The sequence below is a fragment of the Heptranchias perlo genome, chromosome 10, assembly GCF_035084215.1.
Source record: "Heptranchias perlo isolate sHepPer1 chromosome 10, sHepPer1.hap1, whole genome shotgun sequence".
NCBI classification, from domain to species: domain Eukaryota; kingdom Metazoa; phylum Chordata; class Chondrichthyes; order Hexanchiformes; family Hexanchidae; genus Heptranchias; species Heptranchias perlo.
In genome coordinates this window covers 69,602,879-69,619,897 of record NC_090334.1, presented here as the reverse complement: position 1 = coordinate 69,619,897, position 17,019 = coordinate 69,602,879, and the positions used below count along the sequence as shown (strand labels likewise).

Here is a 17,019-nt window from a genome sequence, read left to right as displayed (position 1 = left end):
TTGCCAAAAAAAATAGCCATGGACAACTAAAGAGGTAAGGGACAGTATAAGACGTAAGGAAAGGGCATACAAAAAGGCAAAAAATAGCACAGATCCTGGCGAATGGGAAAGATACAAAGATCAACAAAGGGTCACAAAACAGATAGTAAGAGCTACAAAAAGAGAGTATGAAAAGAAACTTGCAAGGGATATCAAAACCAGTACAAAGAACTTTTATAGTTATATTAGGAAAAAGAGGGTGGTCAGGAGCAGTGTTGGCCCCTTAAAAACTGAAAGTGGGGATATTGTCGTTGACAATGGGGAAATGGGGGACATGTTGAATAATTACTTTGCGTCAGTATTTACAGTAGAAAAAGAGGATAGCATGCCGGAAATCCCAAGAAAACTAATATTGAATCGGGGACAGGGACTCGATAAAATTAACAAAAGTAAAGCAACAATAATGAAGAAAATAATAGCACTAAAGAGTGACAAATCCCCAGGACCAGATGGTTTCCATCCCAGGGTTTTAAAGGAAGTAGGTGAGCAGATTGCAGATGCCCTAACTATAATCTTTCAAAGTTCTCTAGATTCAGGAACTGTCCCTCTAGATTGGAAAATTGCACATGTCACTCCGCTTTTTAAGAAAGGAGAGCGAGGGAAACCGGGGAATTATAGACCAGTTAGCCTAACATCTGTTGTGGGGAAATTGCTGGAGTCTATAATTAAGGATAGGGTGACTGAACACCTCGAGAATTTTCAGTTAATCAGCGAGAGCCAGCATGGATTTGTGAAAGGTAGGTCGTGCCCGACAAACCTGATTGAATTTTTTGAAGAGGTGACTAAAGCAGTGGACAGGGAAATGTCAATGGATGTTATTTATATGGACTTCCAGAAGGCATTTGATAAGGTCCCACATAAGAGACTGTTAGCTAAGATAGAAGCCCATGGAATCGAGGGAAAAGTACGGACTTGGTTATGAAATTGGCTGAGCGAAAGGCGACACAGAGTAGGGATAATGGGTAAGTATTCACATTGGCAGAATGTGACTAGTGGAGTCCCGCAGGGATCTGTCTTGGGGCCTCAATTATTCACAATATTTATTAACGACTTAGATGAAGGCATAGAAAGTCTCATATCTAAGTTTGCCGATGACACAAAGATTGGTGGCATTGTAAGCAGTGTAGATGAAAACATAAAATTACAAAGGGATATCGATAGATTAGGTGAATGGGCAAAATTGTGGCAAATGGAATTCAGTGAAGACAAATGTGAGGTCATCCACTTTGGATCAAAAAAGGATAGAACAGGGTACTTTCTAAATGGTATGAAGTTAAAAACTGTGGATGTCCAAAGGGACTTAGAGGTTCAGGTACATAGATCATTGAAGTGTCATGAACAGGTGCAGAAAATAATCAAGAAGGCTAATGGAATGCTGGCCTTTATATCTAGAGGACTGGAGTACAAGGGGGCAGAAGTTATGCTGCAGCTATACAAAACCCTGGTTAGATTGCACCTGGAGTACTGTGAGCAGTTCTGGGCACCGCACCTTCGGAAGGACATATTGGCCTTGGAGGGAGTGCAGCGTAGGTTTACTAGAAGGATATCTGGACTTCAAGGGTTAAGTTACGAGGAGAGATTACACAAATTAGGGTTGTATTCTCTAGAGTTTAGAAGGTTAAGAGGTGATCTGATTGAAGTTTATAAGATATTAAGGGGAACGGATAGGGTGGATAGAGAGAAACTATTTCCGCTGGTTGGGGATTTTAGGAGTAGGGGGCACAGTCTAAAAATTAGAGCCAGACCTTTCAGGAGCGAGATTAGAAAACATTTCTACACACAAAGGGTGGTAGAAGTTTGGAACTCTCTTCAGCAAACGGCAATTGATACGAGCACAATTGCTAAATTTAAACGTGAGATGGATAGCTTTTTGGCAACCAAAGGTATTAAGGGATATGGGCCAAAGGCAGGTATATGGAGTTAGATCACAGATCAGCCATGAGCTTATCAAATGGCGGAGCAGGCACGAGGGGCTGAATGGCCTACTCCTGTTCCTCTGTTCCTATGTACCAGCACCCTGTACAGTTGTAGCATGACTTCCCTGCTTTCATACTCCATCCCCCTAGAAATAAAGGCCAATATTCCGTGTGCCTTCTGGATTACCTGCTGCACCCGTAAGTTGACTTTTTGTGTTTCATGTACGAGGACACCCAGATCCCTCTGTACCACAGCATTTTGTAGTATTTCTCCATTCAAATAATATTTTGCTTTTTTATTTTTCCTCCCAAAGTGGATGACTTCACATTTTCCCATATTATATTTCATCTGCCAAATTTTTGCCCATTCACTTAACCTGTCAATATCCCTTTGCAGTCACTTTGTGTCCTCATCGCAACTTGCTTTTCTACCTATCTTTGTATCGTCAGCAAATTTGGCCACAAGACACTGTTCCTTCATCCAAGTCATTGATATATATTGTAAATAGTTGAGGCCCCAGCACTGATCCCTGCGGCACCCCACTAGCTACTGATTGCTGATTGAATAGGTAAGAGTGGAACCAAGTGAGGGCAGTCGCACTGAGCTGTGCAATGGAGGAGAGGTGTTCGAGGAGGATGGTGTGGTTGACAGTTTCAAAGTCTGCTGTATTGTTAAATCCTGAAAGCTATGAAAAGTGCACTATGTTTACGGTGCAAATGTAACAGATCTCCAATGATGTGAAGCCTTCGAATGATCAATGTATTGATTGAGTTCAAGTCTGTACTGTCTCCCTGTGTAACCTCTGTATCCAAAAATGTTGACCCGACACATTAAGAGGGGTAGAAAGGTTTGTTCTTTGATTAAACTGTAAAGTGAGTTGGAAAAAAAAAATCAACAAATTTCTATTACACTACATCCTTGTGGAATGTGGAAACCTAGGCTGTTGTATAAACTTTCCCTCTTGCTCCCCCAAATACATACTATTGCTAGGAGTAGAAGAAGTGAATGGGACCATTCTGATGCTGGGTAGAGGCAGAAAAACCAAACAAATTGTGAGAAAACAATGTGATCTGCATTTACTTGATTGGAACAGAACACAGTATATTTTGCTTTAAGTTTAGTGTTGATTTTGAAAATAAAATGTCGATGTTTTTGAAGTATTGCTGATAACCTGTGTAAAGTTGGACAATTTCTAAGAAGTGACTGAATTATTTATATCACATCATGTTATAAGTGTAAGATGATCAGTTCCATTTTTACTTTGGCTATAAGCATCTACTAATGAAACACCCCAGTTCAGTTTTTATGTGTCTGTACAGCTTGTGACTGTGATCTACATGAATTGTAGCTGCAAAGGATCCCTGCTTCTATGGCACATTGCTTAAAGCTTTGAAAGTATTAGTGGGATGGAAAAATTTACATAATGGTTGGGGAATCTTTAGAGTTAGAAAGATTAGTCTTTTAAACAAAAAATGAGTTCCATTGATGACTTGTGGGGCTTAAAGAATCAAATGGTTATAATCGGCAATTATTTAATATTTCTGCCCTGTGAACATTTCTATTTTGTGTCATTCTACTGCATTTGCTGGTCCAGTGTCAGTATTTGTGTATTGTAAACAATTTTACAACACCAAGTTATAGTCCAGCAATTTTATTTTAAATTCACAAGCTTTCGGAGGCTTCCTCCTTCGTCAGGTGAACGATGTGAAAATGAAATCCTCGAAATGAAATCGCATTTATAATTCACAGAACAATGCTTGGTGATTACAGACAGTTTTTTCAACTGCCCGTTGCCAAGGCAATCAGTGTGCATGGGTGCGGAACTTGGCTATTGATAGCCAAGTTCCGCACCCATGAGGACGGCCTCAACCGGGATCTTGGGTTCATGTCACGCTACACGTTACCCCACCAGCGAACAAATGTTATCTGTTTTTAATATAACTGGTCAGTTGCTGTCTTTTCTATGTTTCTACCTCTCTATCTCTGTTTTTTGTTTGTTGTTTTTTTTGGTGATTTGTATATTCTGAGACCTGGCAGGTAACACCTGTCTGTCTGCACACTGATTGCCTTGGCAACGGGCAGTTGAAAAAACTGTCTGTAATCACCAAGCATTGTTCTGTGAATTATAAATGCGATTTAATTTCGAGGATTTCATTTTCACATCGTTCACCTGACGAAGGAGGAAGCCTCTGAAAGCTTGTGAATTTAAAATAAAATTGCTGGACTATAACTTGGTGTTGTAAAATTGTTTACAATTGTCAACCCCAGTCCATCACCGGCATCTCCACATCAGTATTTGTGTAATGGAACAAGGAAGGAGTGTGCAGTGTAATTGTCTGCTTCTACTGTGGTGGAGGATTGATGAAGCTGTATGTGCATGGAGTTCGATCCTTCAGCTTCCTGTACGGTCTTTCAGTTTTTTTTTTGTCAATTAAGAAGAGCTGACCGGAGCAACAGCTCTCATTTTGAATTGGTTAAAAAAATGAATAGTAATACTGCAAGCTTGTCTAACTAGCTTTGTACTGGCTGGATTTATTCATAACATTTAACCAAAGGGAGGAAAAAACAGGTAAAGGATGTTGATATTGGTTGTTTGTAACTTAAAAAGAATGTTAGAGTTAATAATAATTAGTACAGATTCAGTATTTTAAATCGTATCTTTTGTTACATGAACATATTACTCATTTTTTGGTGTACTTCTCCTCTTACCATAGGAAAGCCTTGGTTGTGATCCCAGTATTGTACAAGGCTTACTACAGTCTGGAACTGATCCAGCTGGTCATATTGTACCTGTCGTGTCTTATCTTTTGTTTAATTGCTGGCTGCGGGTACTCAAGTCTGATTTACTCAGAACACTGTGAAAGGAAGTTGAGATTCATGAATGGACTAGAACAACTAATTACTGAAAAGAACATTCCATTTACTTTTTGATACAATTTGACTCTCTTACTGTGTCATGAACAGACATTAATCAGGCACATGATCATTTGTTTATTACACAAACTCTTTCAGTAATGACATTACCCAGCATGTACACTAGGGAACAATTACACTCAAAATGCCAAAATGGGGAAACTAGAGGCAGAAGATGCAGTTAACAGTTTGCTGAAGGATTTAGATCAGTTACTCAAATAGTCAATGAAATTTAATCTCACAAATACAAAATATTTTGAGAATGAGAAACCTACATACACAATGATGGAAATAGAATTAGCACGTGGAGACATTGGAAGGGATCTTAGGAGTGAGATTAGACTCATAACTTTCAATGTTGCACAGGTGCCCAAATATCTAAAGTTGTCATAGAAGGGGAATACAGCTTGCAACTAGTAGCGAGAGTTGTACTAGTTTGCTTCTTGCAGAGGGCTGTTTTCAATGAGCAGACCTAGCAAGCACTGAGCTGGGTCCTCTGGGATTGTGAGGCATCCTGTATTTCTAATGTCAGATTGACCTGCTGGTGTTTGTGCTTAGTTGCATAGAGCTATCTTCATGGAGGCTTTAATTACTGCAATAAATTCGAAAGCTGTCTGGCCAATACAGAACTTTTTAATAGTAATGTTGTCATGTTTGTATCAGCATTTGGGATCTGGAAGGAAGCTGATCCCTGCTCAGTGTAAATGCAGCTGGCTGGAGATGAACCTGCTGGATGCATCATCTGATGGGAACTTATCCAGCTGACTGGGACATGACACATCTCTAGCAGGCTGCTGTTTGGATACAAAGGGATATCTACTCTCTGGGAGGACACATTTTAAATTGCACATTGTAATTTTTTTCAGCAAACTGTGTTTGGGGACAGGAGGGAAGGAATATCTTGCAAAGCGAGTGCTTGCTGTCATTGGCTTGAAACCCTCCAAGAGATTGTGTGGCAATTAAGTCAAAATTGTCGCAAAATGTACTTTTAATTGTGTGTGACTTTAAAAAAAAAACCTGCTAATTTTGATAATTATTGTTTTACTGGTTTTCTAATTGTGTTGTAATTGTGCTAACTTTCTGCTCTAGCGCGTCCATGGTATTAATCTGCATCTGTTTTCACATCTCCCGCCTATTAATGTCTGTCTCGTGAAACAGCTTCAACTCCTTTTACTTATGACTATACTTTAGCAGATGGTCAATTTGCTCTTGGCAGGCCAGATATATTAAGAAGAAACTTTTAGCTACAGGAAACTTTGAGTCAGCAGTGGAACCTTTGTTGATATTTATAAAAATGATCACACTTTGGCCCTATGACTCTTCCTTTTGTGCATCCTCCCCTCTATTTGTCCCACCATTGGTGGCAGAGTCTTCAGCCACCTTGGGGGGGCCCCCTGCCCAAGCCCCTCCACCTCTCCATTTCTCTCTGCACCTTTAAAAACCTTCTCAAAACCTATCTTTTCAACCAATCTTTCGGTCACCTTTCCTAACCCTCACATCATGGCTCGGAGTCTGCTCCTTTATCCTTTTCGTCTCTTTTCCCCCACCCCCGTTAACCCCTTGGCATATGTTCCGCATTAAAGGTGCCATATAAATCCTAGTTGTTGCTGTTGAAATAAAACAAAAGTCTGCAATATTGCACAATTTTGTCAAACCTGTGTACCAATATGGATCCATTGTTTTTATTTACATTCCAGTAAAGGCAAAATTTGAAATGTTTCAAATTTGGGGCAGATCCTAAATTATCTGAAATATTCTGTAACATTTTGGAGACTGTTGTTATATGTATTGCGTCCATTTGCAGACAGGTCTATAGAACGCCAAATATTACTAAATTAGGCTAAACTGCTGACTATTATCCCACATTCATTTTCGGACTCTTGTAGCAATGTGTCATTCTGTCAAACAAAAGATGGTTTGTTTTGATTTTATGATAACTTAGCCTATTGCAAATACCATTTAGGTTCCATCTTTTAGCTTCCTGCACATGAGTTGAATCTCGCAGCGCACACTCAGAAACTTAAGTTTGTAATTACAAAAATCTGTAATAACATTTTGGGCTTTCAAGTTTATTTGGGTGACTGGCCATTTGAAGCAAGGATTGTAAAGTGTACAAATAACGCTCCTGTGAGGCGCCTTGGGATATTTTACTACGTTAGAGGCGCTATATAAATGCAAGTTGTTGGAATAAGTTTTAGGAATGGAAATCTGGTTGGTTAGTGATTTCTGCTGAAGAGTCTCTCAAACGGAAGGTATCACAGGCATTGAGACAGTTATCAGTATAGGGTTTGTAAAAAATAAATAAATAAACTGCCCTTGCCAGTTCTATCTCACCTTATTGATTACCACTCCTAAGAAGAAATCTTGTCATCATTGATTTTATAAATTATAAAAATGTACTTTCCATTATTGCAGTACAACTGAACTCAAAGTTGACCAGAGTCTCCGAATTCCTAAAACTAAATCAGGCAACCATCAGTCTATAAAAAACATTGCTGTGAATGTATTTTTCATCAATAGCAATGTAACGGCATGATTATTTTGTTTTCTTATGCAGCACTAATTTTACACTGCCACCTACTTTGATGCAGTAATAAGATTAAAGGTGGTGCATTTAGAGCAGAAAGAAGGATTCTAGCCATTGAAAACCTCTGCCAGATTTGTTTTGTAAACAATTTTACAACACCAAGTTATAGTCCAGCAATTTTATTTTAAATTCACAAGCTTTCGGAGGCTTCCTCCTTCGTCAGGTGAACGATGTGAAAATGAAATCCTCGAAATGAAATCGCATTTATAATTCACAGAACAATGCTTGGTGAGTACAGACAGTTTTTTCAACTGCCCGTTGCCAAGGCAATCAGTGTGCAGACAGACAGGTGTTACCTGCCAGGTCTCAGAATATACAAATCACCAAAAAAAACAACAAACAAAAAAAAACAGAGATAGAGAGGTAGAAACATAGAAAAGACAGCAACTGACCCGTTATGTTAAAAACAGATAACATTTGTTCGCTGGTGGGGTAACGTGTAGCGTGACATGAACCCAAGATCCCGGTTGAGGCCGTCCTCATGGGTGCGGAACTTGGCTATCAATTTCTGCTCGACTATTTTGCCTTGTCGTGTGTCTCGAAGGCCGCCTTGGAGTACGCTTACCCGAAGGTCGGTGGATGAATGTCCATGACTGCTGAAGTGTTCCCCGACTGGGAGGGAACCCTCCTGTTTGGCGATTGTTGCGCGGTGTCCGTTCATCCGTTGTCGCAGCGTCTGCATGGTCTCGCCAATGTACCATGCTCTGGGGCATCCTTTCCTGCAACGTATGAGGTAGACAACGTTGGCCGAGTCACAGGAGTATGAACCATGCACCTGGTGGGTGGTGTCCTCTCGTGTGATGGTGGTATCTGTGTCGATGATCTGGCATGTCTTGCAGAGGTTACCGTGGCAGGGTTGTGTGGTGTCGTGGACGCTGTTCTCTTGAAAGCTAGGTAATTTGCTGCGAACGATGGTCTGTTTGAGGTTGGGTGGCTGTTTAAAGGCGAGTAGTGGAGGTGTGGGGATGGCCATAGCGAGGTGTTTGTCCTCATTGATGACATGTTGAAGGCTGCGGAGAACATGGCGTAGTTTCTCCACTCCGGGGAAGTACTGGACGACAAAGGGTACTCTGTTGGTTGCGTCCCGTGTTAGTCTCCTGAGGAGGTCTATGCGATTTTTTGCTGTGGCCCGTCGGAACTGTCGATCGATGAGTCGAGCGTCATATCCCGTTCTTACTAGGGCGTCTTTCAGCGTCTGTAGGTGTCCATCGCGTTCCTCCTCGTCTGAGCAGACCCTGTGTATTCGCAGGGCCTGTCCATAGATTTGTTTTGTGCCACACTGAAAAATTCCTTGTATTCTACAGTGGCTAGGGGCAACGTATTTGTTGTACTAAGCGATCCATTAGTCAGCTGCACTCCAAAACCAGTATTTTCACAACCTCCAGGACATTTTATGCAAAATGACAGCAAATCATGCCATCCACAGTAAGTGCAGAAATTTGCGGGATTTGTCATGGGATGTTACTTTGCACCAAGTCACTTGCCATAAGAGAGGCACATCTAGATTCTATAATAATCAGAGTTAACTATTGCAGACTTGCCAATCTTTGTGAACTGCTAATTTTAGAAATCAACGCTGTTATTTCAGGTCAGTTTAACATTTTAGGGGATAGCCTGAGAAATTAGTCACAGAACGGGCTGTGGTATCACAGATAAACTGCTGAGTTTCGTAACTGTTAGCCCGAGCCGAATCAACTGCACACTGCACTTTACATCAATGGATTTTTGAAATTGTTCTTGCCTTGTTTTGGTCTTTTCTTCAGAGTACCTAGCAATCAACACAGTAAATTTCGGGCAAAGTAAAGGGCCAACTATCCCAACAAGCCCACCCACTTTATTTTTGGTGCATCTCAACCCATCTTTGTTTCTTACCATATTCCTCAAATCCATTCATGCCTTAATCACAAGCTAAATATCAAAAAAGGCTATTTAGCCCCTTTGAGCTCATTCATCCAGAAAGATCCTACAGTCTTCCCCTTCTCCCCTTTTGCAGCATCTGTTTCTTAAATGATTCTAGGGTTTTTGGCTCTTTTGGCCTACCCAGAAGTTTGTTTACATGTTGATCACTGCACAAAGCAGAACTAACTGTCATCAATCATAAGTTTGCATTTTGCTCGTTTGTGACTCCTTGTCCTACTGTCACAATTTGGCTTGAATTATTTACTATTTTAAATATCCCTATGAGGTCCCCTCTTGGTTCCTGCTTTCAAGGCTGAATAGCTCTGGCCTTCCTTCATAATTCAGTCCTCTACCACGAGGGATTAGCTTCATAGCTCTTCGATACACCACCTCAAGGGTTAGGTTGTCGTTCTTGAATTCTCTGTGACTAAAATTGGGCCCAGTACTCAAAGTGTGGTCTGACCAAAACATTGTACAGTTTTAACATTAACTCCTCTGGCTTGTACTCTACTGTTTTGGTTATACTTCAGCATTCCATTGCTGTTCTGCAGTTGCTGGACATGTTAAGTTCTAAGTCTGCTTATATCTTTTTCAGATTTACTCTTCACCTTACAGTTATCCATACTGAGTTTCATCTGCTGCTGGTTAGCCCAATTATATGTTGGGTATAACTTTTTTTGTATGTCTTTGAGTGCCCTTGCCCTCAATTTGTTGTAAACTGATCAAATTCCCAGATGTTATCTAGCTTCTGAATCTAGTTTGTTAACGTAAATTACAAGCACGAGGAGTCCTAATACAGATTTCTCCTCTAGCCACATTTGTTCTTCTATTTGTCCCATTTCCCTTTCTCCTTGCAGGATTTGTAGATTTTATTTCTTATTTCAGATTGGATTTTTCCATTGATGCATTTAGGGTCATATTTATTTAATGTATGATTATTTCCACACTGATCCTGTGCTTTGAAGGGCCAACATAATGTTAATCATTCTTGGTACAAAAAACTCTCTCTAGTACAAATTAATAGTGGAAACATTGGCCAGAATAATTTTCAGTTGCTATATTAAGTACAGGGGCAAGATAGTAGGAAATAGAATTAAGGTGAATTTTTAGCTTTGAACCCCAGCATAACTTGCCAGTTTTGTGGCTTTAAGACATAAAACCATTCTCCGCTACAGGTACAGTAATAAACAGCAACTCAGATGGACAGATGTACTCTAACAGCAAGATGTTTGAGGCTTCACTTTTTAAAGAAAAAAGTTGTAATAGTAGAGGGGCTTACAGCGGTAGACATTGGACTTTTTGAATGTTTGTAGATTTAATTAATGTGAGATTTTGTGCTGCTTTATTTTACAACAGAACAATGGGCAAGAAAAGTAGAGTCAAAACACAGAAATCAGGAGGTGGAGCTACAGCAACTGTTTCTACAAAGGAAATAATGAATCTGATAACAGAACTGCTACAGAGTAAGTATACTTTTAAATTGACTTCAAATCCTTTGCCCATTCACAACACTGCGGGTAATTTTAACTTGGGTGATCGCGAATTGGCAGCCCGTTTTACACCTCGCCTGATTTTCTTTCCCAAAATCCTGGACTGGTGATTTGCTAGCGCCTGTTTTTCACCTAGTGATAAAGTTAAAATTACCCCCAGTGAGTCTGAAAATAGGGTCTTATTCAGTGCTGGAAAATTTTCCAGAAATTGGGAACCACTTAGCAAATGTAATTTTCTTTTGAAAAGCTGCTAATTTTCATTTAGCAAAAAAATTGTTAATTGAACTTTAAGTAGCAAATCTCAAATATTTTTATACATTGTGTGTATCAAAATCTATATCCTCAATAAGGTAATTTATTGGGGTAAGTACACCTGAAACAGGCCACAAAAGATCAGATACAGCAAGAAGGAAGAAACCGAAACCAAGAAGGAACCAGGATTGAGGGATGAAAAGAATACTTTGCGAGAGCTAACCAGTTTTTTTTTCAGTTCGCTGAAGCTGGGAAGTCATTTGGGGAGTGCAATTTGAACCCTGGCTATAAACACACATTTTTCAGGTGCTTCAGTATTTTTGAATGTCTAGTTATCAGAGTTGAGGAGGGAGGGCATGGATGAGCAGTTGTGGAAATACAAATTGGACCAAGGAATAACAATTGGGTACAGTTATGAAGCATTCAGCCTTGTGCATGAGTTTCAAATATTCAATGAACCTAACACTATGGCTTTGTTATGATTTTAGCTTGAAACCGACTGTTAAATCCTTAACGCAGATTGACTGCAAGTAGTTGATTAACTAGTTGTTAAGTTGCCAGTAAACTTTCCTCCATAGAGGCTTTGGAATTATCTGGTACAGTTTTGTTACAAATAAACCCTTTTGCAAAAGCACACCTTAATTTTAATTCTTCACACATATTGTTCCAAGATCTGATATTCCTATTTTAGAATCATTTGGCTGCCCACAATTCAAAATAGAGCCATTTGATGCCTTTACACACGAGGGTTGATGCCTGAAAATTGGCAGATACCCAAGAACTCTCGTCAATAGGACTACTGACCCTATTCTCATTGGTTGGAGTCCAAGTATACATGCCGGGAGCCTTATTCTGATTATTGGCTTCCATTTTCAGTCCTTTAATTAAACTACAATTATCATCAAGATTTGTTGACTGCTTACAACATTGCTTAAAAAAAGGGAGATGGCATGAAAATAAAGGTGATTTATTTTGTTACTTATTGAGGCGAGGAAAAGTTTGAATGATTGTCATTGATGATTTTAAATTTGCCGTTCCGATTTCTCCATTATGACTTGTGTGCTACACTACTGTTAGTTTGTCTAAAGAAAACCACAAAACAGGGAGCAAATTTACAAGATCACGTGATAATTACAAATGAGGTGTTTGGTTTATCTGAGTAAATCCAAACAGAATGGTACCAATATCCCCCCCCCCCCCCACTGCTTCCTGGGTTTTTGCCTCCACTACTCTATTTGGAAATCTATTCCACATGTCGATCACTCTTTGTGCAAAGAAGAATTCTCCAGTATATGTCGTAAAATTGCCATTTGCTAGTTTGAACCCATGTTTCCTAGTTCTAATCCTGCAGTTTCATTGAAAGTAATACAGATGGTTAACATTTTCTGTAATCCAACAATCTTGTATACCTATATCACATGCCTGCTTTCCAGGCTGAAAAGCCTCTGACCCCTGATATCAGGGATCAACCTCGTGGCTCTTCTCTGCATTGCCTCCAGCATTTGAATGTCTCTCATGTCTCAGTGACCAGCACAGGATGCAACAACAATAACAACAAAAGCTTGCATTTATATAGCACCTTTAACATAGTTACAAAAATGCAGTATTCAAGGTGCAGTCTGACCAGATGGCTATAAAATTTGGTCATTACCTTTTTTAACATATTCTACTATAGCGGTTATGTAGTTCAACATCCTGTTGGCATTGTTAATTGCAGCTCTGCATTGGTTAGACATGAAAGGACTCTTACAACACCAGGTTATAGTCCAACAGTTTTATTTGAAAATCACAAGCTTTCGGAGGCTTTCTCCTTCGTCACCTGATGAAAGCTTGTGATTTTCAAATCAAACTGGTGGACTATAACCTGGTGTTGTAAGATTCCGTACATTTGTACACCCCAGTCCATCACCGGCATCTCCACATCTTGGTTAGACATGTTTAGAAAGAAAGAACTTGTATTTATATAGTGCCTTTCATGACATCAGGACATCCCAAGCGCTTCACAGCCAATTAAGTACTTTTAAAAGTGTAGTCACTTGTAAACGGGTACAGTAGCATAGTGGTTATGTTACTGGACTAGTAATCCAGAGGCCTGGACTAATAATCCAGAGTCACGAGTTCAAATCCCGCCATGGCAGCTGGGGAATTTAAATTCAATTAACGAAATAAAATCTGGATTTAAAATACTAGTATCAGTAATGGTGGCCATGAAACTACCGGATTGTTGTAAAAACCCATTTGGTTCACTAATGTCCTTCAGGGAAGGAAACCTACCGATCTGGCCTATATGTGACTGCAGACCCACAGCAATGTGGTTGATTCTTAATTGCCCTCTGAAATAGCCTAGCAAGCCACTCAGTTGTAAAATCTCACTTAAAAAAAGTCATAATAAGAATAAAACTGGATGGACCACCCGGCATTGGACCACGAGGCACCAGACATGACAAGGGCAAACCAAGTCGACCCTGCAAAGTCCTCCTCACTAACATCTGGGGACTTGTGCCAAAATTGGGAGAGCTGTCCCACAGACTAGTCAAGCAACAGCCTGACTCACAGAATCATACCTTTCAGCCAACGTCCCAGACTCTTCCATCACCATCCCTGGGTATGTCCTGTCCCACCAGCAGGACAGACTGAACAGAGGTGGCGGTACAGTGATATACAGTCAGGAGGGAGTGGCCCTGGGAGTTCTCAACATTGACTCTGGACCCCATGAAATCACATGGCATCAGGTCAAACATGGGCAAGGAAACCTCCTGCTGATTACCACCTACCGCCCTCCCTCAGCTGATGAATCAGTCCTCCTCCATGTTGAACACCACTTGGAGGAAGCACTGAGGGTAGCAAGGGCACAGAATGTCCTCTGGGTGGGGGACTTCAATGTCCATCACCAAGAGTGGCTCGGTAGCACCACTACTGACCGAGCTGGCCGATTCCTGAAGGTCATAGCTGCCAGACTGGGCCTGCGGCAGGTGGTAAGCAAACCAAAACAAGGGAAAAACCTACTTGACCTCGTCCTCACCAATCTACCTGTCGCAGATGCATCTGTCCATGACAGTATTGGTAGGAGTGACTACTGCACAGTCCTCATGGAGACGAAGTCCCGTCTTCGCACTGAGGACATCATCCAACGTGTTGTGTGGCACTACCACCGTGCTAAATGGGATAGATTCAGAACAGATCTAGCAGCTCAAAACTGGGCATCCAGGAGGCGCTGTAGGGCAGCAGCAGAATTGTATTCCAGCACAATCTGTAACCTCATGGCCTGGCATATTCCTCACTCTACCATTACCATCAAGCCAGGGGATCAACCCTGGTTCAATGAGGAGTGTAGAAGAGGATGCCAGGAGCAGCACCAGGCGTACCTAAAAATGAGGTGCCAACCTGGTGAAGCTACAACTCAGGACTACATGCGTGCTAAACAGCGGAAGCAACATGCTATAGACAGAGCTAAGCGATTCCACAACCAACTGATCAGATCAAAGCTGTGCAGTCCTGCCACAACCAGTCGTGAATGGTGATGGACAATTAAACAACTAACGGGAGGAGGCTCTGCAAACAACCCCATCCTCAATGATGGTGGAGTCCAGCACGTGAGTGCAAAAGACAAGGCTGAAGCGTTTGCAACTATCTTCAGCCAGAAGTGCCGAGTGGATGATCCAACTCGGCCTCCTCCCGATATCCCCACGATCACAGAAGCCAGTCTTCAGCCAATTCGATTCACTCCGCGTGATATCAAGATACGGCTGAGTGCACTGGATACAGCAAAGGCTATGGGCCTCGACAATATCCCGGCTGTAGTGCTGAAGACTTGTGCTCCAGAACTAGCTGCGCCTCTAGCCAAGCTGTTCCAGTACAGCTACAACACTGGCATCTACCCGACAATGTGGAAAATTGCCCAGGTATGTCCTGTCCACAAAAAGCAGGATAAATCCAATCCGACCAATTACCGCCCAATCAGTCTACTCTCAATCATCAGCAAAGTGATGGAAGATGTCGTCGACAGTGCTATCAAGCGGCACTTACTCATCAATAACCTGCTCACCGATGCTCAGTTTGGGTTCCGCCAGGACCACTCGGCTCCAGACCTCATTACAGCCTTGGTCCAAACATGGACAAAAGAGCTGATATTCCAGAGGTGAGGCGAGAGTGACTGCCCTTGACATCAAGGCAGCATTTGACCGAGTGTGGCACCAAGGAGCCCTAGTAAATTTGATGCCAATGGGAATCAGGGGGAAAACTCTCCAGTGGCTAGAGTCATACTTAGCGCAAAGGAAGTTGGTAGTGGTTGTTGGAGGCCAATCATCACAGCCCCAGGACATTGCTGCAGGAGTTCCTCAGGGCAGTGTCCTAGGCCCAACCATCTTCAGCTGCTTCATCGATGACCTTCCCTCCATCATAAGGTCAGAAATGGGGATGTTCGCTGCTGATTGTACAGTGTTCAGTTCCATTCACAACCCCTCAAATAATGAAGCAGTCCGAGCCCGCATGCTGCAAGATCTGGACATCATCCAGGCTTGGGCTGATAAGTGGCAAGTAACATTCGTGCCTGGCAATGACCATCTCCAACAAGAGAGTCTAACCACCTCCCCTTGACATTCAATGGCATTACCATCGCCGAATTCCCCACCATCAACATCCTGGGGGTTACCATTGATCAGAAACTTAACTGGACCAGCCATATAAATACTGTGGCTACAAGAGCAGGTCAGAGGCTGGGTATTCTGCAGCGAGTGACTCACCTCCTGACTCCCCAAAGCCTTTCCACCATCTACAAGGCACAAGTCAGGAGTGTGATGGAATACTCTCCACTTGCCTGGATGAGTGAAGCTCCAACAACACTCAAGAAGCTCGACACAATCCAGGACAAAGCAACCCGCTTGATTGGCACCCCATCCACCACCCTAAACATTCACTCCCTTCATCACCGGCGCAACGTGGCTGCAGTGTGTACCATTCCACAGGATGCACTGCAGCAACTCACCAAGGCTTCTTCGACAGCAGCTCCCAAACCCGCGACCTCTACCACCTGGAAGGACAACAGCAGCATGTACATGGGAACAACACCACCTGCACGTTCCCCTCCAAGCAACACACCATCCCGACTTGGAAATATATTGCCATTCCTTCATCGTCGCTGGGTCAAAATCCTGGAACTCCCTTCCTAACAGCACTGTGGGAGAATCTTCACCACACAGACTGCAGCAGTTCAAGAAGGCTGCTCACCACCACCTTCTCAAGGGCAATTAGGGATGGGCAATAAATGCTGGCCTTGCCAGCGACGCCCACATCCGATGAACGAATAAAAAAAAAAGTATGCAAACGCTCGGTAAGGTCCCATGAACAGCATTAAGATAAATCATCAGATAATCTCTCTTAAATGTTTGTTGTGGGATAACTGTTGGCTAGGATACTGGGAGCACTTCTCTGCTCTTTAAATAATGCCATGAGATCTTTTATGTCACCTGAGAGGGCAGATGGGGCCTTGGCTTAACTTCTCATCCAAAAGACGGCACCTCTCACAGTGCAGCACTTCCCCAGTAATGCACTGAAGTGTCAGCCTGGATTATGTTGCCTTTCAGGTTAACAACCTTTTGTATATCTATTATATTAAATTCGGTACTTGGAGTGTAGTTTCACCAAAAACATTTGTTACTACCGTGTCGCATTGGGCAAACCTGTTATATTGACTGTAGTAGCAGTTATGCCTGTTGGTGCTATGACAGAAGTTTTCCATGTCCAAGGTATCACACTTTGTCTGTCACGGATCCATCCATCTTGGCAACGCACCAAGTAAGAGTGATTTTATGGGTAAGTTTTAAAGTCTTAATCAGTTGTTTACCACCATGGCTAAAGCTAAGCTGGAATAATGAAATAATTTCATTGAGGTGTTACTCACCTCTAGAAACTGACCCTGGAATG

At 41.8% G+C, this 17,019-nt stretch overlaps 1 protein-coding gene across 2 annotated transcripts in view; it reads left to right on the top strand.

Annotated features, from left to right (window-relative positions):
• The window catches only part of setd3 (SET domain containing 3, actin histidine methyltransferase), a 130,161-nt gene that overhangs the window by 10,453 nt on the left and 102,689 nt on the right, over positions 1–17,019 (top strand). For both annotated transcript variants that reach the window (XM_067991972.1, XM_067991971.1), the window contains one exon: positions 10,712–10,818. In XM_067991972.1, the coding sequence (XP_067848073.1) occupies positions 10,716–10,818 (103 nt within the window). In that variant the 5' untranslated portion in view covers positions 10,712–10,715. The remainder of the gene's footprint in view (positions 1–10,711; positions 10,819–17,019) is intronic.